The sequence below is a fragment of the Paramormyrops kingsleyae genome, chromosome 17 (genome assembly GCF_048594095.1).
Source record: "Paramormyrops kingsleyae isolate MSU_618 chromosome 17, PKINGS_0.4, whole genome shotgun sequence".
Classification (NCBI taxonomy): Eukaryota; Metazoa; Chordata; class Actinopteri; order Osteoglossiformes; family Mormyridae; genus Paramormyrops; species Paramormyrops kingsleyae.
In genome coordinates, this window is record NC_132813.1 from 532,874 (window position 1) to 557,088 (window position 24,215).

The window sequence follows — 24,215 nt, forward strand, 5'->3', positions numbered from 1 at the left end:
GGAGTTTGTAATATTCACCCCCCCCCCCCCCAATAATACATTTGTTGTTTGGAGTGTTTGCTGTTTAGTATACTTATTGTAATCCGATTGCTGGTTAACTTACTATATGTTCTTCTCAAATAAATGTATATTTCTTCATAAAGGTAAGATTTGGTATTCCAAAAACTTATTCTAAAAATAGTTGCTAAAATATGGGGGGTGGTCTTATAGTCGGGCTAATGCAGTACTTTGGGGCGTGGATTACTCCAGCTAAATTGCTTTCCATAAGCTAGTAATAAATAAACATAACAGTGGCGTAGTAAGGAGATCAGTAAAGCTCTGCAGAGATATACAGGTGATCAACACAATCGCTGGCGTCTGCTTACACGGCCTTGCTGAGAGCACCGGCGACTCTCCGGCAGCTAGATCCATTCCCGGCACAGACCCCGCACTTGTCCAGCTTGGCATTGGATCCGATCTCCTGGTCGCAGCCCGCCTTGACGCACTGGCCCTGCACGCAGATGGAGGTGGTGTCGGGGCCGCATGTGGTGCCATCAACAACCTGTGTTAGCAAACCGACATGTGATCTAGTCAGCTAGAGCTTGCCTTATCATTCACTCATTCATTTTCCGCTGCTTATCCGGGCCAGGTTGTGGACAGGCAGCAAACAAAACTTCAAATTAGTTTTCTTGGTATAAGGCATCAGGCTCTACCTTGGCTTCAAACACCTTGAATTCACTGCTGCCTTTTGCCCTGCAGAAGAGTTTGCACCTGTCCCGGGGCGACACTCCAGCGTACTTTGGGATCCACTCCTTGACATTTCCGTGGATGTCCAGGTAGCTGAAGCTGTTGTATTTCTCACACTGCTCTTCCCTGAAGCTCTTCCCTAACAGGACATACAGGTAAAGGAAAGCATTTATGTTCCTGGCCGCAGCTTGAGCTCTCAGATACAGCTAAGATATGCGGAGAAGGCAGAAGGAGCCTCACCACCGTCGCCCCCGCAGGCCCCCGTCTGGCAGGAGCGGTACTTAACCCTCTGGCCCTCGCAGTACCTCCCGCCGTTTTGCGGCTCGGGGCTGGTGCACTGCCGGTGCGAGAACTCCACCCCACCGCCACAGGTCCGAGAGCAACGTCCCCATGGTGACCAAGCCCCCCAGCTGCCATCCACAGCCACCTGCATGAGCAGAGACAGTCTGCTGTTATTCCCGTCAAACAGTTAGGGCTCCAGCAAATTGTGGATGCTTATGGAGGGAAGCTCACATAGGAGAGTCTGCCCTGGTGAGGAATGTGTTTATGTGTTAAGAGTTTTAGGTTATGAAATAGTGGGACTATGAAAAAACAGCTACTGTATGCCCACTGCAGCGGATTACAGCAACTGCAGTGCAAATATGTAAATTACCAGACAAAAGCAAACATGAGGGAGCCATCCTAATAGGAGGCAGGAGCCGGGCCCTGGGGCCAAGCAGAGGGCCACACGGGGGCCAAGCGGACAGCCTGCGGCCCTGAGGCCACGTAGGAGGTCATGCAGACAGCCTGCGGCCCTGGGGCCACATGGGGGCCCATGAGAAAAGCCTAATTTCTAGGGCCACACAGACAGCCTGTGATCCCAAGGCCACGCGTGCTTGTGTCTGGCCGCTCCCACTCACACACATACACATTCCTGCCCCTGTGTGTCATTGCTTGCGAAATCCATGGTGTGTTTGGCAGGGATACGGTTTGTGTTTCTAAGGAATTCCACGTGGTGCTATGGCCAGCAGACCTCAGCCCCAGAGGCTCACCAAAACCATACTAATTGCAAGCAGGGTGTACCAGAGCGGGTGGCACTGTGGGTACACTCTGTCAGCTGAGTGTGTGAAGAGGGAAAACATAAGAAAGCGGACGGCACTGTGGGCACACTCTGCCAGCTGTGTGTGTGAAGAGGAAGGGCGTACGAGAGCGGGCAGCACTGTGGGTGTATTCTGCCAGGCGGGCGTGTGAAGAGGAAGGGCGTACGAGAGCGGGCAGCACTGTGGGTGTATTCTGCCAGGCGGGCGTGTGAAGAGGAAGGGCGTACGAGAGCGGGCAGCACTGTGGGTGTATTCTGCCAGGCGGGCGTGTGAAGAGGAAGGGCGTACGAGAGCGGGCAGCACTGTGGGTGTATTCTGCCAGGCGGGCGTGTGAAGAGGAAGGGCGTACGAGAGCGGGCAGCACTGTGCAGCTTGCCTTGGGTGGTGTAGCCTCGTCTGCCGCCACGCAGAGCCCCTCCTGGCAGACTCGGCCAGCTCCACACGGTGTGCCCTCTGCCCACGGCAGGCTGCCATTCCTGGTGGTGCAATGCGGTTCCCCCCACTCCCTGCACCAGAGCTGACTGCAGATGTCTGAGTCTGACGTGTTGGGGCAGTGAGCGAACTCCTCGCCGAAGGTCTGCTGGCACTGTCGGTCCAGCCCGTAGGAATGGCCCGGCAGCCGCGTGGGGAGGGACAGGGCGGCATCAGGCTCGTCCAGCAGACAGTCCCCTGTCACAAGACAAGGCACCACTGGCAGGGTTATTCCTGCCGATGGCAAACTGCGGGGTGGAGGTGGCCAGAGTACAGTCAGAAAGGTGGGTCTGGCTCATTTCAGATCTATCTGCTTCTCTTCGCTGAGGCCGGCAGGATGTTCCATTCAAAAAAAACAGGGCTTATGCAACCACAGCTCATCTGAGTCATGCGGCTGACATTTCGGCAACGTGTCACAGGAATGTGCATCTGGCGGAGTCCGGGGGGAGGCACAGATCCTGCTCTTGGGGGTCCATCAGACGCCGCCAGAAAGCCCTCACGCCTCGGCCAGGACCTCATCAAATCCCCGTTTAACGGTCAGCTCTGGACTGGGGAGCTTCTTGAGTCACATTAACATGTTTGCAGTTTTTGGGGTTATTTCTCTGAAACTGGGAGAACATTCTGCTCTACTCTAAAGTTAGATAGTGGGTCTAAGCTGAGACTTCCCTAGTTAGCCGTGCTGTAAGTCCTGCACAGACAGCTGCGGTTAGCAGGACAACTTGAAAAACTGACAGATGAAGATCCTCACAAATGGCTACACATCAGCAAAGTCACTCCCATTTCAAGCTCAATAACCAAGAACTACTTAAAATGCTGTAATTCTTACAGCCAATCAGCCCCAAGCTCTGCCTTTCCCTATGAGATGCCCCCGGCCTTCCAAACCTCATTCCCACCAAGGCCCAGCACATGTGACAGCGGCACTTGGTAGCTGGAAACCCGGAGAGAGGGGAAGCCGACTCTTCAGCCCGTTATTGTTGCACTCCCAGCTGAATTAGTTTGTGTGGTTTCTCAGTCTGTAATTTGTGGTTTTGTAGCAAGTCAAACCAGGGAAGGTGCAGTGCAAAACCTCGCCTGTGGAAGCTGGCATGTGTTATGAGGCCTTCTTCTCCACCTTCCAATGCCAAACTACAAACCAAGCCCCTTATTGTGGCTGGGCTCCATCTGGCCTGGCTCACATTCTGGCCAGCAAAAGCCAGTGAGTGTTGAGTTTTTAATTTGACAGTGGTGGAAAGGTTATAGGTTTGGCGCATTAATTGTGCTTTACGCATGTCAGAATATGACATTACTTGAAATGAGCTGTATGTAACTTCTGACACCCACTTTGTCAATAAGTCACCTGACTGGGGGCTGCTCTCACTCAGCAGAGTCTGACCCTGTGGCAGACGCTTCAGTGCCCGTCCCATCACACCACTCACCATGTCCATTGTCAAAGAAGTCCGTGATGTAGAGGGCGCTGCAGGACGACCAGGGCAGGCTGCGGTTAAGGTGCACGAACAGGGGGGCCATTAGGTGGTGCTGACCCAGGGGCCCCAAGAGGCCTTGGCAGTTCTTGGAGTCGTCGTGTGGCATGCTGAGCACGTGACCTGTGTGTGGGGGGTGGGGGCAGAGGCCGCTGTTACTGTCGCTGTGAACAGGGTCACCAGGGTAGAATCATACTGGTATTATAATGAAGGCATGTTAATGGTAGATTCATTCCCCTTTTTCTGAGCTTAAAAATGGTTTGATGAGGGCTGGGAGAAGCTTCTCTAACCTCTCCAGATAAGAGCGTAAGCCCCAAACCTGCAGAACCCGCACAGTGTTCTGGTCTCCCCGAGCCTCACCAAGCTCGTGGGCGGTCGTGAAAGCAGCCTGCAGCCCGTTGTCCTCGATGACGGAGCAGCTCCTCTTGGGGTCACACATGGTGCCCACGTCAGCAACGCCCAGCGTGTCACAGCTCTGGTGCCCACAGATGTCCTAGAGGTGAGGGCAGGCTGTGTCAGGGCAGGCATGCCATCCCAGGCCCAGTCACAGGCTCGCCAGCGCGCCATGACTGTCAGTGTTTCCATTGTAAACCCAAGCAAATAAATACTCCTGGAAAAACGCCCTGATGAGAAGAAGCGGGAGCGTGGGGAGTCTGTGCCATCCAGCATGTGTTTTAACTAACATGCTCGAGTTTCCCCCTCATGTCGAATTCCTTGTGACCGGTGCACACCAGTCTTGGGCTTGTGACAGACCACCAGGCGTGCAATATGTGATTCAAACCACATCTGTGTCCTGAGGGGGGAGCAGCGCCCTGCCTCTCCATACTACGGGATGCAGTGGGGCTCTGATCTTCCAGCGCATGCCCAGCCCTCCATCCCTGCCAGCCAATGTGCAGGAGCCATGTGTTTACCTTCCCACTGTATTATGGCGCTGTCACTGCATTAAGTTTCTGGAAAATACCTCATACTCAGTAAGCCAGTGGACCCATAACGCCAGTGGCAAAAATCTAGCAGTAACTTAGTGCTCAATGGCTTTTCTGTATGTTTTAAATGACTACCCACTACTGATGGCCCAGCGATGCTATAGTGACATTACCACAATGTCGTGTTGATATCACAATCACATCACAATGATGTCATAGTAACACTGCAACTATCAATGATGCCACAATTATGCTGTGATGATATCATAATGATGATGTCAGGGCAGTAAACAAAGTCCAAGCCAAATAGGGTCTGCTACCTCTCTGGTGAAGAGTAGAGCTGTGTCATAGTGCTCCGGGTGTCTCTGGCTGGGGGGGTTGAACAGCTGCTGCCAGGCACAGAAGCTGCGCAGCGTCACACCCCCATTGCTGGAGACAGACGGCCCCAGGTCCTCATCTTCCACGACCAGCATCTTCACCACCACCACGCTGATGGAATTCTTTATGCTGGGGTGCTTGTAGATGTGGGCGACCATGGCGATGAGCGTCAGCACGTAGTGCTGCAGGGAGAGGAAGGCATGCACAGGCGCATGCGGGCTTCCTGACACAAACACCAAGACAGCAGGGCTGCACACTTTCCCAGAAGCCAGCCTGACCTCACATACTTATGATGGATTATTATGCTCTTAACTCAAAAGCAGCCGCTATAAACCAGGCTCACCGAGGGCCACCATTCAACCCTCAGTGTCAGAGGTTTGTTTGTCCTGTTGAACCACATCTGAAATTTTCAAAAGATACACTGGCTAATTTTTCTCGAATCTCTGATACCGTTTATTCCAAAGCAATCCAGAAAGAGACAGGAACATTAATAGTGTTACATTCCTCTTTTTGTCCTCCCCTCCTATGAAACATACCACAGAGAATTTTCTGTTGACGTATGGCACCGTTTGAGAAGCAGCAGGCTGTAAGCACAGCTTTATGAGCCCTCGTGACCCCGATCAGGATAAGCAGTTAGATGTATGGATGGTTTTTACGAGCTACCGGGAATGCGCGAGGCACGCTACCACGGAAAGCCCTGGAGAGGAAACGCGCTGGGTCCGCCTCACTCACTAACCAAACGCTTCGCTTTTAAGTCAGCGACCTGCTAGCTGCTAGTCTCTGCCGAAAGAGGACACGACTTTGACACACATGTCATCGACCCTCTCCCTTCACATATTGGCTCTCCGGATATGTGTGGCTGATAAGCCGTTCCATTTCGTTACTAAGAAAGAATTTCAGATTTGGCAGAAAAAGTAAATATAACGGAAATACATCTGACAAATAAGCGATCATCCCTCACTCTCTCTTTCCTCTTAAGGACAACATTTTTTCGCTCATATAAATTATTTGTAAATTTAGGAGGTATGTGTGGGTTTGAAAATACTTGTTTTATTTATTTTTTCTTTTTCTTAATTTTTTTTCCTAGAAAAAGGATAAACGTGCACTAGTAACACTTTCTTGAACAGCACGGAAATGCATTACTTATTTAATCTGGACTTACTCTTCTTTGCTTGTTAAAGAGGCTGCCTTAATTCTCTGTTCGCCAATTGCAGGACTTCCTATGTAAAGAAACGACGTTTTTCAATAAATGCAAGGCTGCGATATTAAAATCGCAGAACATTACGCTTAACACTTAATAAATGTATAGGCTAAATTTTAATAAACTATAGGCTAAGAAAAGAAAACTAATTAAAAATTAATGCACATATAACTGAAATAGTGAACATATAATTGTTTAAATGGACCCTTTCAGATAATTGGAATTGGTAGATGGGTTAGACCGTCCTAAAGCCGGTTATCGTCCCATAAGAAAGCAGGATCAATGGCACTGGACAAAATTCACAGGCTCTTGTACGTGATGATTGATGGGTGGTTTGGATAGAGCCTTGGGCATTTTCAACGTAAAAGGATTTTTTCCCCTTCAGTTAACTCCCGTTGAATCAGGGAACAATGTTTTAGGAAGGGATTCGTTGTCGGCGCATGTCAAGATGTGAAGATCACCAAGAGCTCCCCACCCCCAAGGTGACTGAATTTATTTCACGGTAATTATGACCTTTTCAAGAATGAAAAGAAGAAAAGTGCCAGTGAACTAAGCACATTCGTGACGGCAAGGCGGATACGAATGCGTGGGAAAAAAGTGCTCTATTTAGAAAGGCTTCAAGCCTATTTTATATTACAGCGAACACGTCTCACAACGACCTGGGTAGTCCGCAGACACTGGAGCGCCCGCGCGTGATGTGTCAGATCCCACCCGAAGAAGCATCGACTGCTTTGGGTTAAGAACATTACATCGAGACCGTGAAAAAAGTTACTGAGTACGTGTTACTGAAGCTTCTACCTACCACTTGAACTTAATATATTACATTCTGAAAAAAATATTTTATTTTATTTATCGCCCTGTTGGAGGCAAACCAAAGAAGAATTAATCGTGTGCTTCACCAATAAAATGCTGCACGTTTTATTTCACGAATAATGTGGATTGGCTAAATCGTGCTGGCCGTGCACTTAAACGTCACCGAAATCGAGTGTTGTTACAAAAAGGCCTACTACATGCCTGTATATAAATATGTAAGATTTGGAAGTGCACTGTGAATTAAAGTTCTCTGAAATTGTATGAAATACTCATTTGTGTGTGTGTGTGTATATATATATATATACACACACACACACATATATATATATATATATATATATATATATATATATATATATATATATATATATATATATATATATAAACGTAAATACTACATAATAAGCATTATGAAACACGGGAGAAAAAGGCATACCTTTATTTCGTCGCCGTGGAAATGTGCCATTGATGAATCCGCTACCACCAGTGTTTCCACATATCTCGGTGCCGACACGAAACGCCTGTTCCTCGCCTGCTCAGTCACACTTCGTTCGGACAAGGTGCCTCCTCCGGTTGTCTCATTGTTCCCTTCTTTTAAGTCGGATGTGCCTCTGTGGTCGCCGTGTGTGTTCGCAAAAACCCGTCTTTTGACAACGTGCAACTGTGTAGTGGATTGCAGGGGAGAGCCACGGTGAGCGAGTTTGGGCTCAATTAAATACTCGTCTCCTTCCGTTATAAACGATCCGTGGATCCCGTTACACAGACTGACAGCAACAACAGAGTCTTGGTTGAAGTCCACAGTCCCCGAGTAGAAACAACTTCTGAGATTTCCTTCAGCCTCCTCTGTCCAGTTAATATTTTTGAGAAGATCTGTTTCAACTCTGAAACTGGATGCATCTCGTGAGTCTGCAGCATGAACCAGGGCTGACAATTGCTTCCTTTTAATGCGCTGAATCTTTAGATTTGGAGATAAAAAGCTGTTGTCGGGCGTCAGATTTAAAACGAAGTTTTTACCGAAGGCCATAATTCTGAAACTGGGTTTTTCTTCACTCCGTTTCCAAAAGCGACCGCCGCTTCTCCGTTTTAACTTAACAGGTAGAACTTCTTCCGATTCATACAGCTCAGAAAGTGCGAAGTTTGTAACATAGAGAACTAATAAAAGTATAATGTATCTTGAACGCATCTTACACAATCAGTGTTTGAAAATTAATAAATGGAAAACGCTTTCTCTTCTATTCACTTTCTATTTTAAGCGCTAAATAAATATCTCCTGATTCCAGTAATGGTTACACACATATACATAAGTATATATTAAACTGCTATTCACTTAATATAAGAGCTACAATAACTCGATTGTAACGATTCTCGAATAGAAGGAATTAAACATATAGAAAACCAATCCTGCGGAGGTTGTTCTAAATCATTCTAACATCAGTACTGTAAAACCAGTCTTGGTCTAGAATTTTCTAACATTATTGTTACAGTTAGCCCTGCATACTAGTGGTGAAAGATCTAAACCCTGAACTATCTACTCCGCGGCACCAGCGGAGGTTACTAGTAACGGTGGTATTTATACCTTCTTGCCCTTCTTAGACTAAAGAGGTTTATTTTTGATATCGTTCGCCGTATCGCTCTCTCCACCCTCTCGAACTTCACTAGAAACCCCTGAATCACAGCGATCCAATGAGGGCTGGCGGACACTCCCCCCTTCTTAAATAGCACCGCTTTGACTAGCAGACAGCTATTATTACGCCAGTGCGCAGCGCCTGCTTTTGCGCTGCGAATTGCCCGCAGTACACATAGCCAGCAGTCCGCTGGCCTATTCCTTCAGCACCGCACGACTGCATCACACACAAGCCAAGGATTTTCCATTCTCTTATTGCATAAACACATATTGGGCTACACGTCGGCGACAAAAATATGGGCCTGTTCTTTAATTTTCATTAGGCCGAAACAACCTTTTTAAAGGATAAGTCCTGCATAGAAATACTTGACTGTAGCATGTCAGCCATCGATGCTGAATAAAGAATTTAAAATATCATATCCCACTGATGCTAAGCACGATATCTTCGGTAATGCGATGTCAAATTATCAAGTAATCTCAACGGTAAGTGCGTTATCTATGAATCAAATAAAACTGAAGTGCATATTTAAAATATTATCGCTGACACTTATTTTGGACAAAGACTGTTTATGTGACAAAATTGCTTAGGATTCATATTAATAGTCCGTGACAAAATGGTTACATACTGATTAAACCATGGACGAAAAACCTTGAAAAAATAATTATAATAATTAAAATATTCATTTTACATTTTTTCCTGAATTTTTATTTTGTGACTCTGAGCTAACGTCCTAAGTAAGTTTACAAATAGGCAGGCCTATAAATTTAACCCACGTTTACTGCTAGAGTCTGTAGCCTAAAAACCGCATGCAAGTGATTATTTGAAAGAAAAAAAAAACATTTTGTTGCTTTCGTCTCATTACAGTAATCACATTTACGGCAATACACATTTTCATAGTTGGAACTGCAAAGCCTGGCTTTTTATAAATATAAGCAGTGATATCTCAGTTTAAACCTTGCACCACAAACGCAACAGGTCTATACTATTACATAATGACAAATTCAGTCAGCTCCTGATGTCATACAGAAGGGTTCTGACATAGGCCTGCATAATATAATTATACGTATTAGTTGATATAGTTTATCTGTATCTTCTTTTGATTACAGAATAGTACACATATGTCACAATTATGTAATAATTGTATTAGTTTAAATACTAGAACTCGTGGCCATAAAACAAATTTGAGGAAGCACTTTACACAGCGTGTAGTTAGAGTATGGAATAGTCTTCCTGCTAGTGTAGCGGAAGCTAAAACCCTGTGTTCCTTTAAATCAGAGCTAGATAAGATTTTAACAACTCTGAGCTATTAGTTAACTTCTCTCAAAACGAGCTTGATGGGCCGAATGGCCCCCTCTCGTTTGTAAATTTCTTATGTTCTTATTATGGGATAGCCCAGTCTATTTATCCATATAAGTTAGACTTCCATATATTTACAAAATATACACAAAAAAGTTATGTTGTGAAAAAGTGAACCGGAGTAGATTTAACATTTATGGTTCGGTTTTGTTGAATCTTTTGAGTTTTGATTTAGCCCTTACCATTGCAGCTTTGCTCAGCTTTTACAAATACAACTTGTCAGTCAACTATTAAAGATGACTGGTACAAGAACAGAGAAATTGCCTCTTAAACTCGTGTCTTAAAGCCAAAACATTCTAGTTGAAAATCGGAAACCAGAACGTTGGATTAGATTCCGCTTGCCACTAGGTGCTAATATTTTATTACCGTTTCCTCCTTCCGTCCAAAGGCAGGGCGTTAGTCTAAATCAGTGTTTCTCCGCTGGCGGAACTGAATTTTGGTCGTGACATACTAAGCAAGGAATAATGTGGATCCTGAGGTTAAACTAATTGAGAACCACTGGACTAAATGACATTTTAAAAAGTATGTAAGTGTGTATGTCCTGCGATGCATCCCACCTAGGGTTTATCCCAGACTAATGCCCTGTGCTGTCTCTCATAAATAAATTGGTGTGGACCTGCCCTCCATTCAGGACTTATACATGTGCAGAGTCAGGAAGCGGGCAGGCAGAATCACTGCAGACCCATCACACCCGGGTTACAACGTCTTTAAACCCCTCTGGCAGGCGCTTCAGCGCACTGTACGCCAAAACAACCAGGCATATGAACCCTTCCTTTCCACAGGCCGTCACTCTGATGGACACTTAAGTGTGAAGGACACTTTGCAGTATCTGCTATCACCAAACATCCACTGTACCTTGTGTGTCTTTAGTGAGCATCATCTTTGCACTATGGCCCTCTGGCTTAAGTCTATTCTGTACAAACTGTATCTAATTGTTTGCTTTTTGAAATCTCGTTTTTTGCTGTATGTCTGTCCTGTTTAATTGGCCAATAAAGCTGATTCAGATCATTTTAGCATAAATACCTATATTTGCTTAGTTTTAAAAGGGCCACTCCGATAAGGCTTTACAATTGTGCTTCTGAATTTTAACATGCTACACCTATGATTGAGTTTTTAAACAAAACAACACGTGCTATTGTAGCCCATGTAATTGACTTTACGGTTGTTCTGTTAATATAAAAAAATTGTACTGCACCAAAATATTATACTTTTTCACTTGTGAAAACTATATAAAGGCCCATATAAATAACATTACATGAGCCCGAACTGGTCTCAAAAGTACATGGCGTGATTTGTGCACAAGAGGGCGACAATGACCTGTGTAACTATGAGCAAAACTTTTACTCGTGGGTTTAGGCCTACATCGACTTATTCGTTTTGGGTAGCTTCTTTTTCAGGATAAGGACAGGTTATTCTTGCTAGAAAATGAAGTAATCAGGTAATGTCTCAACCGGTTAATTTCACTATTGTAGTCCTATTATTACGTGCGCATGCACACCTGTGCACAGTACAGAATGCAAACAATGACGGAAGGAAGCACTTTACAATGAAAACCAGCATAATACCACAACTCTGTACTGTGAGCTTGAATGCAAAGAGAACGCTTATCTTCAGTTTAAAACTGTACTGTACTTATGTTCTTTTAATATTTACTAGTGACGTTTAGGTTTATAGTGTATAGCGGGAAGTGGGAAATCTACCTTTAGTTTTTAATACGACTGAATATCTTCCCTTTTTACTGCTAATTAAATACTACTACCACCACCACCACCACCACTATTACTACTACTAATAATAATTTGTTTTAAAAAACGGAATAAAACGAAACATATATACGTATAATTGGTTACATTTGCACTGCCCTATCTTATGTGTCGTCAAGAATATTCAATTGTCAGATATCCTAAATGGTTACCTAAATTTGACGTTAAAGTTGGACATACTTGGAAATTAGGCTGTTGTGTAATAGTAGAAGTTGAATCCCTTGATATGCAAATATCAGTAAAGGTATATGAGGTTATGAAAATACGATTATACGGCTTCAGAAATCCAACGGTATAATTACAAATTTACTTGTATCTGATATTTTGTGATTTATGTTATTCGGAAATAAAGTCGATTGTTTCATACAAGCAATTCAAAGTGGACACCCCCATGGAGAGGGGGGGGGGGGGGGGGGGCAGCCTGTTCCTCTTGTTACAAAGTGATAATATTGGCCGGGTGCCAAAACATAAACCTAGAGGGATGACCAATGAGCTCTTTCAGCACCTCCCCAAAAACTGTGATTACAAATCTTCAGTGTTTACACATGACGCAAAAGGATAAAAGCTGCAGAATCGGAGGCTCGTTTTAACAGACAGGTACAAGATGGAAACGGATAGCTTACTGGAGGTGTTTAGACTGAGCGAAGGGACGGCTGCATTCCAGTAGGCTGTAGTGACCTGGATAAATAATATTGCATGCACAGATCATATTACTATTACCGGCACTCTCCAGCGATCAGATAAATATTTATATATATATTACGTGAAAGGTTTGTTGTATAATTGCATAGTCTCTGACGCAAAATGTTCATTTTTATTAGGAAGCTTGTCATCTTGGACGCCCTTTTATGGGTCAAAGTGATCCTTTCGTTAGAAAGTGACATTTGTTATCCAATTCGACTGGACCGCCAGTATTCTGCAAACCATATTTTCTTTAGCCAAGCGAAGGAAGCAAGTGAGGAGCCGGTTGCTATTAAATTAACCGCGTTCAACCAAGATTTTAATCTTCATCTGTTACCAGACAGCAGTTTCATTGCATCTACCCTGTCCTTATACAGCGACACTTCCGCATCCAAAGCCGCTGTAAATCCTGATTTTAGTCGCTGCTTTTACTCGGGTGATGTCAATTCCGAGCCGGACTCGTACGCGGCTGTGAGTTTGTGCAAAGGCGTGCAGGGCGCTTTCGGATTCCAGGGGTTTGAATATTTCATCAGGCCAGTGCAGAATGACACCGATCTACTATCTGGAAGCCCAGGAAGGGCGCATACGATACGCCGGCGGGAAAAATCTCATCAAAGCAGCAACTTTACCACCAGATGTCCAGTGGACACTCCTATAAGCAAAGATGTCTTCAAGTTTTTGGGGAAATATAAAATGGCAAAAGAACATCAAGCCGGGAACTTGACGAAAGGTGTTTTTAAAAATCTGAGCAGATCGAAACGATTTGCCTCCATACCCAGATATGTTGAGACCCTAGTCGTTGTGGACGAGTCCATGGCTGAATTCCACGGTGACAATCTCAAACATTACGTCCTGACTCTGATGTCCGTGGCCGCCCAGCTGTACAAACACCCCAGCATCCTCAACGCCATCAACATCGTGATCGTCAAGTTTATAGTCATTAATGAAGCCGACAAAGGACCCAAAGTTACAACTAACGCCGCTCTGACGTTGCGCAATTTCTGCACGTGGCAGAAAAAGTTGAATAAAAACAATGATAAGCATCACGAATACTGGGACACTGCCATCTTATTCACCAGACAGGTAAGGGACCGGTGCTTGGTTTAAATTTTAAACCAGTAAGTCACCAGATTTGCAGTTATGTATTTGGCACGAACATAAGTATTGCTGTAACAGTAAAGTAAAAACGGAGCGTACATCGACAGAGTATTTTTTTATAAAGCATCTGTTGTCGCTGAACGTAATTCTCTCTTTAATTGTATTAAATATTAAGGTGCGAACATACATGTTTACACAATAGCGTACGAGATCGGGCAGCGTGTTATTTGTGTATGCTTTGGTTTTTTTGCTTTTGCTCATTAATTTTCCTCGCGAACCATAGTGCACATCAGCTCGATCAGTCGATGTTATCTTGCTAGTAAATCGACCGGGAAATAGTAATTGCTAGTATAACATCTAAGAGACATAAAACGCACGCAGAATAGAAGTGACGTGTTTTATGGGGCTTAACGGAGATAATCAGACAGCCGAAACAGAGAACTGCTGCTTAGAATAATAAAATCGTTCCAAATCGAGCAGCTAGACAAACCGTGTGTGTATAGAAAGCAGCGTCGGAAATTTGCGGGGGGTCTCCCCAAACCATTACACAATTTCATTTTTAGCCAAAGCATTCAATATGGCTTATGGATGCACATATGACCCTTTAATTCTGGGGAGGGGGGGGGGGCGTTTTTTTAAACCATGACATTTTGGGCATCTCGATCCTCTGTCGTTACACCGTCGTAGAATTAAAGATCCGTAACCAGCTACCCAAAGCCAGGTCGCCCTCTGTGTGCAGAAACGGAAAGTGAAAAGAGAAGGATATGAACGTACAGGACGTCTTAGTCAACACAGGCTTGACGTCACCTAATAATAATAATGATGAACAATGAAATAAAAAGAATAAAAAATTAAGAGTCATCCATGCACAGATGAATGCAGCATCCATCAGTACTATTAAGGAGCGTATCACAGTAACATTTCTAAGACCAGCAGGAGTTACACAGCACTGTTTTCCCGGGACTGTGTTTGCTTCAGGTGGGAGCGCTGCAATGGAAGGAAGCCATCTCTACATGCTTTTCCCATTTCCAGTTGTGAGCCCTCAATCCCACCCATAGCTCACAGGGAGCCTGTTTCCTGTTACTGAGGCTGAAATCCCCATTTGGTGTGAGAGTTTCCGAAGGCCTGGGGCTCACCTGTCAGCTCCCAGTCCATGTGACACTCCCTCCCAGTGCCTTAGTGGAATTCTTCCATTCCTCTGCACTAAAGAGTGATGTGTAGGGACACCTTGATGTAGACTCTCCCTCTATATGAGGTCAGACAGCACAACACAGTGTTAGTTGAAGCCGTATAGTTACCTATCGCTGCATGAACCTGAAATCTATAATGTGTGAGGCAGTTATTCTTGGTCCCGTTTTTTCTGAGCAATCTATGAAACCATTTAAACAATCACAGAAACCAAAACCATTAAGGAAACAAGTTCTAGACAATAACTATCCATCCATCCATTATTGTGACTGCTTAATCCCCTCTGGGGTAACGGGGGAGCGGAGCCTATCCCGGGAACAACGGGCACAGGTGGGAACCAACCCTGGGCAGTTGCCAGCACACTGCAGGGCACACACACACTCACCCAGCTGCACTCACACTCACCCACAACTACAGGGCCAATTCAGACTCACCAATCAGCCTGTCCTGCACACTTTTGGACTGTGGGAGGAAACCGGAGCCCCCAGCCAAAACCCACGCAAGCACAGGGAAAGCGTGCAAACTTCACACAGAAAGGACCCGTGACTGAACCAAGGACCTTCTTGCTGTGAGGCAGCAGCCTCACTGCAAGTGGCACAGCTAACCACTGCGCCACCGTGCTGCCCTAGCCAATGACTAGTGATGGTCAAATGAAACTTCACAAACCATTGGCTGTATTTTTTTTTACCCCAGTAGATGGGGCTTGCTTTGGGGCATGCTTTGAGCCTCCTTTTGAAGAGAGAGCACCATCTAATTGGATCAGAAGATACAGCAAGTGGATCATGAAGCTTCCTTTGGCCATCACTCCAAAAAACACATGATTACTGGGGCAGCTATGATTTGTCACCCCCTGGCTGCTGCAGATGGTATTGCAAAAAAAATAAAATAAAACCCATCCTGCCCTCCTGCCTGGCAGGTAAGACCAAGCTGGGACTGAATCTAAGCTTGAAGGAGAATCAGTCTGTCAGATGAAAATAACAGAGCTGACCTTTGCAGTCAGAACAGGATTGTAACCCTCACCTAGGTGTGCATTGATAACCATGAGACCTCAAGTGTGTTTGTGTCTTACACACTGAAAAAAAATCAGACTAAAGACAAGCTTGCAGGGTGTAGAACTGCAGAAATTAAGGACTGACGTCACTACTATGCAGCAGTCATGAGCCAGCGCCTCTGCTACTGTCAGCCTGTCCTGCTGGGGCCCACAGCTAAAACGCAGGCCTGGCAGCCGGCACTATAGTAGATCTGACCCTTTGCTCTTAAAGGGGCGGCCCTCTGCTACTGTCAGCCTGTCCTGCTGGGGCCCACAGCTAAAACGCAGGCCTGGCAGCCGGCACTATAGTAGATCTGACCCTTTGCTCTTAAAGGGGCAGCCCTCTGCTACTGTAAGCCTGTCCTGCTGGGGCCCACAGCTAAAACGCAGGCCTGGCAGCCAGCACTATAGTAGATCTGACCCTTTGCTCTTAAAGGGGCGACCCTCTGCTGCCAGATACCTGCCTGCAGTACGTGGCAGAGAGACGTGACAAAGTTTAGATAGAACTTCAGACATGATTTAATGTACTTATCTATATATTACGTAACATAATTAATAGTTACAGGAAACATACATAAATCCCTTTGTCTAATGTTCAAAAACTACTTTGAAACTACTTATTTTTAATAACATTTTTCACCAAGCGTAATTGCTTGGGAATTTTAGAGCGGGTGTCTTAGTTTTGAAATGGAGCTGATGATAAAGAGTCTTGGAGAGATTAAAGGACAGCACTTCCTGTAATTATGTAGCACTTTCTGTAATTATGAAGGACCTTGGGGAAATAGGTTGGACAATCTACTACGTGACTTTTAAAATCCTACATGAAATGGTTCTGTCATTTTCCAGATCATTAGTGCCATTGTTCTATGTAGTTACAGTTCTAACAGCATTTATATAACAAAGGGCTGTTTGATTTCATGCAGCATTTTTTGCAATTTCTGTCTTCCAATTAAGGCAAGTTTTATGCATTTGAAACCAAACCTTTTCTGTTAGTGTACTCTGTCAGGATGGGTGGCACATTTTCAAAGGAATAAAGCCTTTCAAAGAAACAACTTTTGCAACATTCAAGCTTTTCAGGGTTGCATTTTATTTGCTGTAAAAATAAGTGTGAATCCTCGTCAAAGGAGAGCTTAACCTGAATAAATGTTAATTGCTTGACCAGCATCGACCCCTAGCACTTTCCAGCGCTTTGGAGCAGTTGCCAAAGTAAATCACATTGCGTTGTAATTTTCTACATCACAATTTTTACGGGTTCTGCTGAGCTGAAACGGTCCTCATTGAATTACACACGCAATTAGCATTGCGAGTCTTTCATGTTTGCCGAAAAAAACAGTGAATGCAATTTTTATACAACTGGTTCATCCAAGGCATCCTCTTTTCATTTTCATGTACTTCAGTGTTATTTTTTAAATTTTGACTTTGTTCTGGTGAATCCTCTGGCTCTGAGACAGTCCTACACTCAGTGTCTCACTGGATGACTCCCCCCAGCTCACAGATATGGCCGGGGAGGGGGCTTAAGTGAAACAAGCTGCTGGCATGAAGAAGGTCTGCAAATGGTGAAAAAAAATCAGAGTCATACGCTCAGTTATTTTCTGCTCTTATTTTTAGATCAAGGTTGCCAACGACCCTTAGCTTAGCAGCTTACCACAGCAAACTCCACCAAAAACACGGCTTTGCGAGGGAAGACACTCAGGACGGTTATTGGTGCCAACATATCAGCTGCAAGTTTCCTTCCAGTAAATTCAAGCAAATTTCAAATTTCTTTGAAATTCACATTTCTTTTCTTAGAAAAGTCCTCTTTCGGTCAGGAAAGATTTTGCGTGGGACCCATCTGTCAGCTACATTATGTGCCTGGGACGCCTACATCATGCTGTCAACACCCCCATCAGATCCTAGGAGATGTCTGTGGTGTTTCCTCCTGCCAATGGCTGTGAGGCTGGCTCTCTTCATTCCAGCTGAAATCACTGACCAGATCATTTATTTTCCTAGAGGACTTTGCTGTTGACCTCAGCTCTGAGATCATTCACATGTTGAAAAGAGCCAGAGTTCAGGTCCCCAATCTGTGTGCTACCTCTCACCACGGGTTTCCTTTGGTCCCCACAGAACCTGTGTGGTGCCACCACGTGCGACACGCTGGGAATGGCGGACGTGGGCACCATGTGCGACCCCAGAAGGAGCTGCTCCATCATCGAGGACGATGGACTGCCTTCGGCCTTCACCACAGCACACGAGCTGGGTGGGTCGACAAGGCGGCTGCCGTGGGTCACCCTTGTTATGCCTGTTTGTGTTTATTACCTGAGAGAAAGGGTGTGATGGGATTTGGGGGCTGGTTTCTTGCACAGGCCATGTCTTCAACATGCCCCATGACAACGCAAAGGCCTGCGAGGAGAACTTCGGCCAGCTGAAGGAGAACCACATGATGTCTCCCACACTCATCAAGATTGACCGCAACAAGCCATGGTCCACCTGCAGCGCCACCATCATTACTAACTTCCTGGACAGTGGCCATGGTCTGTCTGCCCCCCCCCCACCCCCATGCTCATCTCTTTGCTGTCCTCTTTGTGCCTCTCCTACAAATTTTGCTCCGATTTTTCTACCACAGTAAATTTAGACTGTTACTTTCTGAAGCCACATATGTTTGACAGATCTGTTCAACTGGGTACTCAGGCAAATTACTCAGCGTCTGGCAGCAGGTAAGCACAGGGGCATACTGAAGACAACTAGAAATGCAGTATTAGCATCGCTACTCTGAAACAGGTCTTCATAAATATTACAGGTCATCTTAAACTGACCCCTTTGTTCATGGGAACCTCTGAGAGAGCAACTTGGACTCGTTAAGCCAAGCATTGTGGGCACCTAGAGAGTAGTGAGCTGCAGAAAAGGCATGGAGGTCTGGCTGCCTATGAAGAAGCAGCTAGGCTGCCTTCACATCATCTGCACACCACAGAGGTTCAGCCCACCTGGTATATTAAGCTACCAGCTGAGATGGATTCAAGGATTCAAAGATTTATTTGTCAGATGCAATGTATACAGTCAGACCATAACCAGCAGTGAAATGCAAGGTGGTCAACTGCCATAAAAACAGGAACAGAAAGACATATAAAGGAGAACCACAGCACCTCCACTGTGTCCATCTGTGGCTTTCATCTGTGGCTTTCGTCTGCTGCAGTCCAGCTGTCAGCCGATGTTATTTAGATGGAGCAATCAGGATCCCTTAAGCATGGCTGTCTGGATAATAAACCGACATCAGCTTTCTGTACATTAGGCAGTGGTTAGCTTCATTTGCTTACAAAAAATAATAAAAATAAACAGTACTCAGGGAATGTCTGTGCGCAGTTTCCACTTAGCTTTCAGGGTATTTTATATGCGGCTAACCTATGTTACTTTAGACATAATAATGTACTGAATGCAAGAAGTAATTACTGGTAATTATAATTAATGCAGTTAAAAACTAACATGCTGGGGCTGCCTGGAAGTGACAACAAACAGTCCAGCCATGCTGCTGGACCCATATGAGTTACGGGTAGCTGATGGACCTGCCTGAGTTACGGGTACCTGCTGGTCACATATGACTTACGGGTAGCTGATGGACCTGCCTGAGTTACGGGTACCTGCTGGTCACATATGACTTACGGGTAGCTGATGGACCTGCCTGAGTTACGGGTACCTGCTGGTCACATATGACTTACGGGTAGCTGATGGACCTGTCTGAGTTACGGGTACCTGCTGGTCCTAACTGAGGTGCGGGTAGCTGATGGACCTGTCTGAGTTACGGGTACCTGCTGGACCTAACTGAGGTGCGGGTACCTGCTGGACCCATATGAGTTACGGGTAGCTGATGGACCTGCCTGAGTTACGGGTACCTGCTGGACCCATATGAGTTACGGGTAGCTGATGGACCTGCCTGAGTTACGGGTACCTGCTGGACCCATATGAGTTACGGGTAGCTGCTGGACCCATATGAGTTACAGGTAGCTGATGGACCTGCCTGAGTTACGGGTACCTGCTGGTCCCACCTGAAATGTGGGTAGCTGATGGACCTGTCTGAGTTATGGGTACCTGCTGGGTCCCATATGACTTACAGGTAGCTGATGGACCTGTCTGATTTACGGGTACCTGCTGGGTCCCATATGACTTACGGGTAGCTGATGGACCTGTCTGAGTTACGGGTACCTGCTGGTCCTAACTGAGGTGCGGGTAGCTGATGGACCTGCCTGAGTTACGGGTACCTGCTGGACCTAACTGAGGTGCGGGTAGCTGATAGACCTGCCTGAGTTATGGGCAGCTGCTGGACCCATCTGAGTTACGGGTAACTGATGGACCCATCTGAGTTACGGGTAGTCGCTGGACCTGCCTGAATTACAGGTAGCTGATTCTAATTATAGGCCAGCAGCAATGAGTCCGACTTTTGGGCACACTGGTGATTTTTAATGAACTTTAGCTGGTATTCTTCACTAATCTAGCAGCCTTACTATCACACTAAGAGTGCTAACTCTAGCATCAGGTGTGCTGACTGATGAATGAAGGTCCTTAAATTCACAGCATGTGGGTGGTTGCCTTGCCTCACCCTGCACTCCTGATCTCTGTGGCCCTAACAGAGTGGATGGTTTGGGGATTTGACCTTGTTATCCAGTGCAGAGGGAGCCATAGGGTCACGTCCTCCTGCTCTCTGACTCTCTGACATTGGTCCCCTTTCCTAGGCGACTGCCTGCTGGATGTGCCGATGAAGCCATTGGCTCTGCCTGATAGCCTGCCCGGCTCCAGCTACAGCCTCAGCCGGCAGTGTGAGCTGGCCTTCGGCGCTGGCTCCCAGCCCTGCCCGTACACGCAGCACTGCGCTCGGCTCTGGTGCACTGGCCGCACCGGAGACCAGCTTGTCTGCCAGACGCGTCACTTCCCCTGGGCTGACGGCACATCCTGCGGCGACGGTGGTGTCTGTCTGCGGGGGGGGTGTGCTGATGAGCGGGAGGCTTTCAGGGCCCCGGTGAGAGTCACGGGGAAGGGTTACCCGTCCTTTTACCTGTAAGCCAATTAGTGCATTCAGTTTCAGTAAGCATTTGTTGGGGTGGGGTCTGCTTTATTTACAGGTGGATGGAAAATGGGGCAAGTGGGGGGTGTACGGCGTGTGTTCCCGTACGTGCGGCGGGGGGGTCCAGTTGGCCAGTAGGAACTGCGACAATCCTATTCCCGCCAATGGGGGCAAGTATTGCCAGGGAACCCGAGTGAAATATCAGTTGTGCAACCTGGAGCCCTGTCCGGAGACAGGTAGGAGGACCCACCACCTTCACATGGCATGCTCAGTAAGACAGTATAATCTATGGGGTCTAACAGCACTGCCCTCTACAGGCAGGAGCTTCCGGGAAGAGCAGTGTGAGGCCTTCAACAGTATTAACCTCAACACCAACCGGCTGGCTCCCTCAGTGGTGTGGGTCCCCAAGTACTCGGGGGTCTCCCCCAAGGACAAGTGCAAGCTTATCTGCAGAGCCAATGGGACAGGCTACTTCTACGTCCTCGCACCCAAGGTGACCTGGGGCTAATTAGCAGTTAGCATTTCGCATCAGTCAAGTCTGTCAGAGCAAGCAAAAAGATGGCAGAATATAGAAGCAGAGCCTCAAAATACATAAATATCCATACATACATCTTCCATGCTCAATTATCTAGGGCAGAGTCACACTGTTAGCCTGGAGCCTGTGTCAAGCAACAGGCTATGAAGCAGGGTGGGATGTATCTGATTTACTTTTACATTAATCATGTCAATAGCTGTAAGAATAAAGATGTTAATGAAGAGGATGATGAGGCTTTGCACACGTTCTTAAGGAGTCCTCCTCACTGCCTCATTGCAGGTGGTGGACGGTACGTCCTGCTCCCCCGGCTTGTCGGCTGTCTGCGTTCAAGGCAGATGTGTCAAGGCCGGCTGTGATGGGCAGCTGGCCTCTGACAAGAAGTTTGACAAGTGTGGTGTGTGTGGAGGGGACGGGCGCAGCTGCAGGAAGGTGTCAGGATTGTTCACTAAACCCATGTGAGCCTCTCATCGGTCCTGTGTCTCAGCATGTTTCCCGCAGCTCCGACCCCCAGCGAGCTAAAATGCGACCTCTCTTTCCCAGGCATGGGTACAACCTCGTGGTGATGCTACCTGTTGGTGCCTCCAACATCGACATCCGGCAGCGCGGATACCGGGGTCTGGTGAATGACGACAACTACCTGGCAGTGCGGGACAGCCAGGGCCGCTACCTACTCAACGGGAATTTTGTGGTGTCAGCCGGTGAGCGTGACGTGGCCGTGCGGGGGGGCCCGCTGCGCTATAGCGGCACCGCGGCAACGGCCGAGACTTTACGCGCCATCGGCCCCCTACGTGAGCCACTGGCCGTGGAACTGCTCTCTGTGCGCAAGATGACACCACCCCGTGTCCGCTACTCCTTCTATCTGGCCAAGGAGAGCAAGGAGGACAAGGTGCTGAGGAAGGAGGGCTGGAGTTTGTCACAGAACAGTGTGCTGAGCAGCAGGGGGCACCAGCCACCCCCCTCACACAAGCAGGCCCTGGAGGCGTGGTCTGCGGGCCCATGGGGGTCCTGCTCCGCCAGCTGTGGCAACGGACTCCAGAAGCGTCTGGTTCGCTGCCTTGAGCCAACAGGCACCTGCGACCTGGCCTGGAAGCCTGATGCCACGCGGTCCTGCGGGCAGCCCTGCCCTGCCTGGGACGTGGGAGAGTGGTCGCCTTGCTCACGAAGCTGTGGCAAAGGCTTCAAACGGCGCGTGCTGCGCTGCATCTCCCACACTGGCCGCCTGCTGCACCGTGAACAGTGCACCGGCAGGAAGAAGCCACAGGAGCTGGACTTCTGCACCGCCCAGCGCTGCTAAGCTCCACCTCCCTGGTGAGGCTCCGCCCCTGTCTCAGAGACACACACTTCCTGTTCCTGTATACGTGTGCATGTGTCTGCTGGCACCGTGGGGCAGAAACAGGGGCGAGAAAGAAGAGGGGGGGGTGACCCCCGTGATTCATGGTGCTGGAGCGATGTGACATCTACCTCTGACCAGGCATGAAAACACACAGGCAATAATGAGACATGCAGGTGTTTGTGTGGTTGACAGGCAGACTAAGAGTCAGTTGAAGTACTTAAACTGCTTGTTGGAACTTAAAATGAGTTGTTGGAAAAAAAAATAGTCACTGGATTTACAGAGGACCCCTCCCTTAGTCAGAAGAGCCATCATCCACACTGGTCCCAGCGATGCCATCGTACTGCAAAAAATAGTTTTCTCACTCTGCCACACACCTAGCCTCCAGCAGCATGTAGGATCGCAGATGTTCATTCACACACTGTTCAGTATATGATGTGGATTTGCGTTTCCGAGTTTATGGCTATGTCTTCGAGAGGAATGTCATCCCCATATCCTGCTGTCTAAACCCTTCCTGTCATCTGTACAGTTTGTAGAAGCCCTGCAGTCCAGCTCCTCATCTGTATCTCGCTGACCTATTTGTTGTCTTCCATCTAAAAGATGGTTGCTGTATTACAGATGTCTTTGTGAAATTTTGTTTCTTATATTCTTTTGCACATTCTGCAAAAGCCAAGTCCTGACTCAGCTATATTGTATACTGTGTATACATCCACTCAGCTGTGCACAAATAAATCATGTAAATATCATTTTTTTTACTCATGTTTTGATCTCAGAGTATTTATTCCAAATAAAGTCATTTAACACTGATTTCATTGTAGACTTCCTGGTCTCGGCATGTGAAGTTGGTGTGATTATCCAAGAGCAGTTACCATGACACCATGATTTGCTCTTAGCTATAATCATTTGAGGACTTCCTGTGTCAGTGGAGGAGTGGACTGTTCAACCTTAGGGCCATATATAAATTTCAGAGGAGCAGTTTGTTTACCTTTCAGAGAGGTGGCCAATCCCACTTGAGCCCTACATATCTCTACACGTTTTATAGCTGATCAACACTTATGTAAAACAAAAATCACTTGAGAAAGAAAGCACTTGTAGCATGAAATTTTCCTTCAAAATAAATTCAAGACACCAGCATCTTTCCCAGTTCACCTTACATTAGATGTTCAGATATATGATTAAATATAGTTTAAAAATCAAGGCTGGGGGGCACCCTGGACGGATTACCAGCCAAATGCAAAGCAGACCCTATAACCCTGGAGTACATCTACAACAAACCTCTTTGTACCATGATGAGGCCACTACAGTTACCACTGGGTGCTTGTATACCAAATGAATTCACTACATGAATGGCAATGGGTTCAGACGTTGCCGTCACCTTGCTGTGAATCTCAGGCCTTGGCCTAATCCGGCTGCTGCTGTTAAACTTTGTGAAGTCAGTGTCGTGTGAATTTGGGGAGACCCTAACTAGCTTCATGGGGGAAATTAGTTTGCAAAAAACAGACACAAAAATTTTCAGCAAAACTTCACAA

The 24,215-nt window shown here is 46.6% G+C and overlaps 2 protein-coding genes across 5 annotated transcripts in view; one reads left to right on the forward strand and one right to left on the reverse strand.

Moving 5' to 3' along the window:
- LOC111833943 (A disintegrin and metalloproteinase with thrombospondin motifs 8-like) overlaps positions 1-24,215 on the reverse strand; it is a 63,462-nt gene that overhangs the window by 3,610 nt on the left and 35,637 nt on the right. For 2 of the 3 annotated variants that reach the window (XM_023792694.2, XM_072701669.1), the window contains exons 3-9: positions 4,980-5,219; positions 4,097-4,229; positions 3,692-3,859; positions 2,182-2,474; positions 967-1,153; positions 693-865; positions 366-541 (exon numbers count right to left, since the gene is read on the reverse strand). In XM_023792694.2, the coding sequence (XP_023648462.1) occupies positions 366-541; positions 693-865; positions 967-1,153; positions 2,182-2,474; positions 3,692-3,859; positions 4,097-4,229; positions 4,980-5,219 (1,370 nt within the window). Of the gene's footprint in view, positions 1-365; positions 542-692; positions 866-966; positions 1,154-2,181; positions 2,475-3,691; positions 3,860-4,096; positions 4,230-4,979; positions 5,220-7,487; positions 8,891-24,215 lie in introns of those variants that run through there. The other variant, XM_072701668.1, reaches the window with a different exon arrangement.
- On the forward strand, positions 12,305-23,493 carry LOC111833941 (A disintegrin and metalloproteinase with thrombospondin motifs 15-like). Of its 2 annotated transcripts, XM_023792691.2 has the most exons (9): positions 12,308-13,559; positions 17,896-18,028; positions 18,135-18,302; positions 18,438-18,485; positions 20,493-20,776; positions 20,880-21,057; positions 21,139-21,314; positions 21,636-21,811; positions 21,897-23,493. In XM_023792691.2, exons 1-9 carry the CDS (start codon positions 12,600-12,602, stop codon positions 22,648-22,650), a joined length of 2,877 nt encoding a protein of 958 aa, XP_023648459.2. In that variant the 5' UTR covers positions 12,308-12,599; the 3' UTR covers positions 22,651-23,493. The 2 variants fall into 2 exon arrangements, with proteins under 2 accessions (XP_023648460.2, XP_023648459.2); XM_023792692.2 differs by lacking the exon at positions 18,438-18,485 and having other exon boundaries at positions 12,305-13,559.

Excerpts from the sequence above, each read along its gene's own strand:
- LOC111833941 (XM_023792691.2), top strand. The coding sequence starts at position 12,600 with ATGTTCATTTTTATTAGGAAGCTTGTCATCTTGGACGCCCTTTTATGG. Across the intron at positions 13,560-17,895 it reads CCATCTTATTCACCAGACAG|AACCTGTGTGGTGCCACCAC; the intron begins GTAAGGGACCGG and ends TGGTCCCCACAG. Across the intron at positions 21,058-21,138 it reads GGAGCCCTGTCCGGAGACAG|GCAGGAGCTTCCGGGAAGAG; the intron begins GTAGGAGGACCC and ends TGCCCTCTACAG.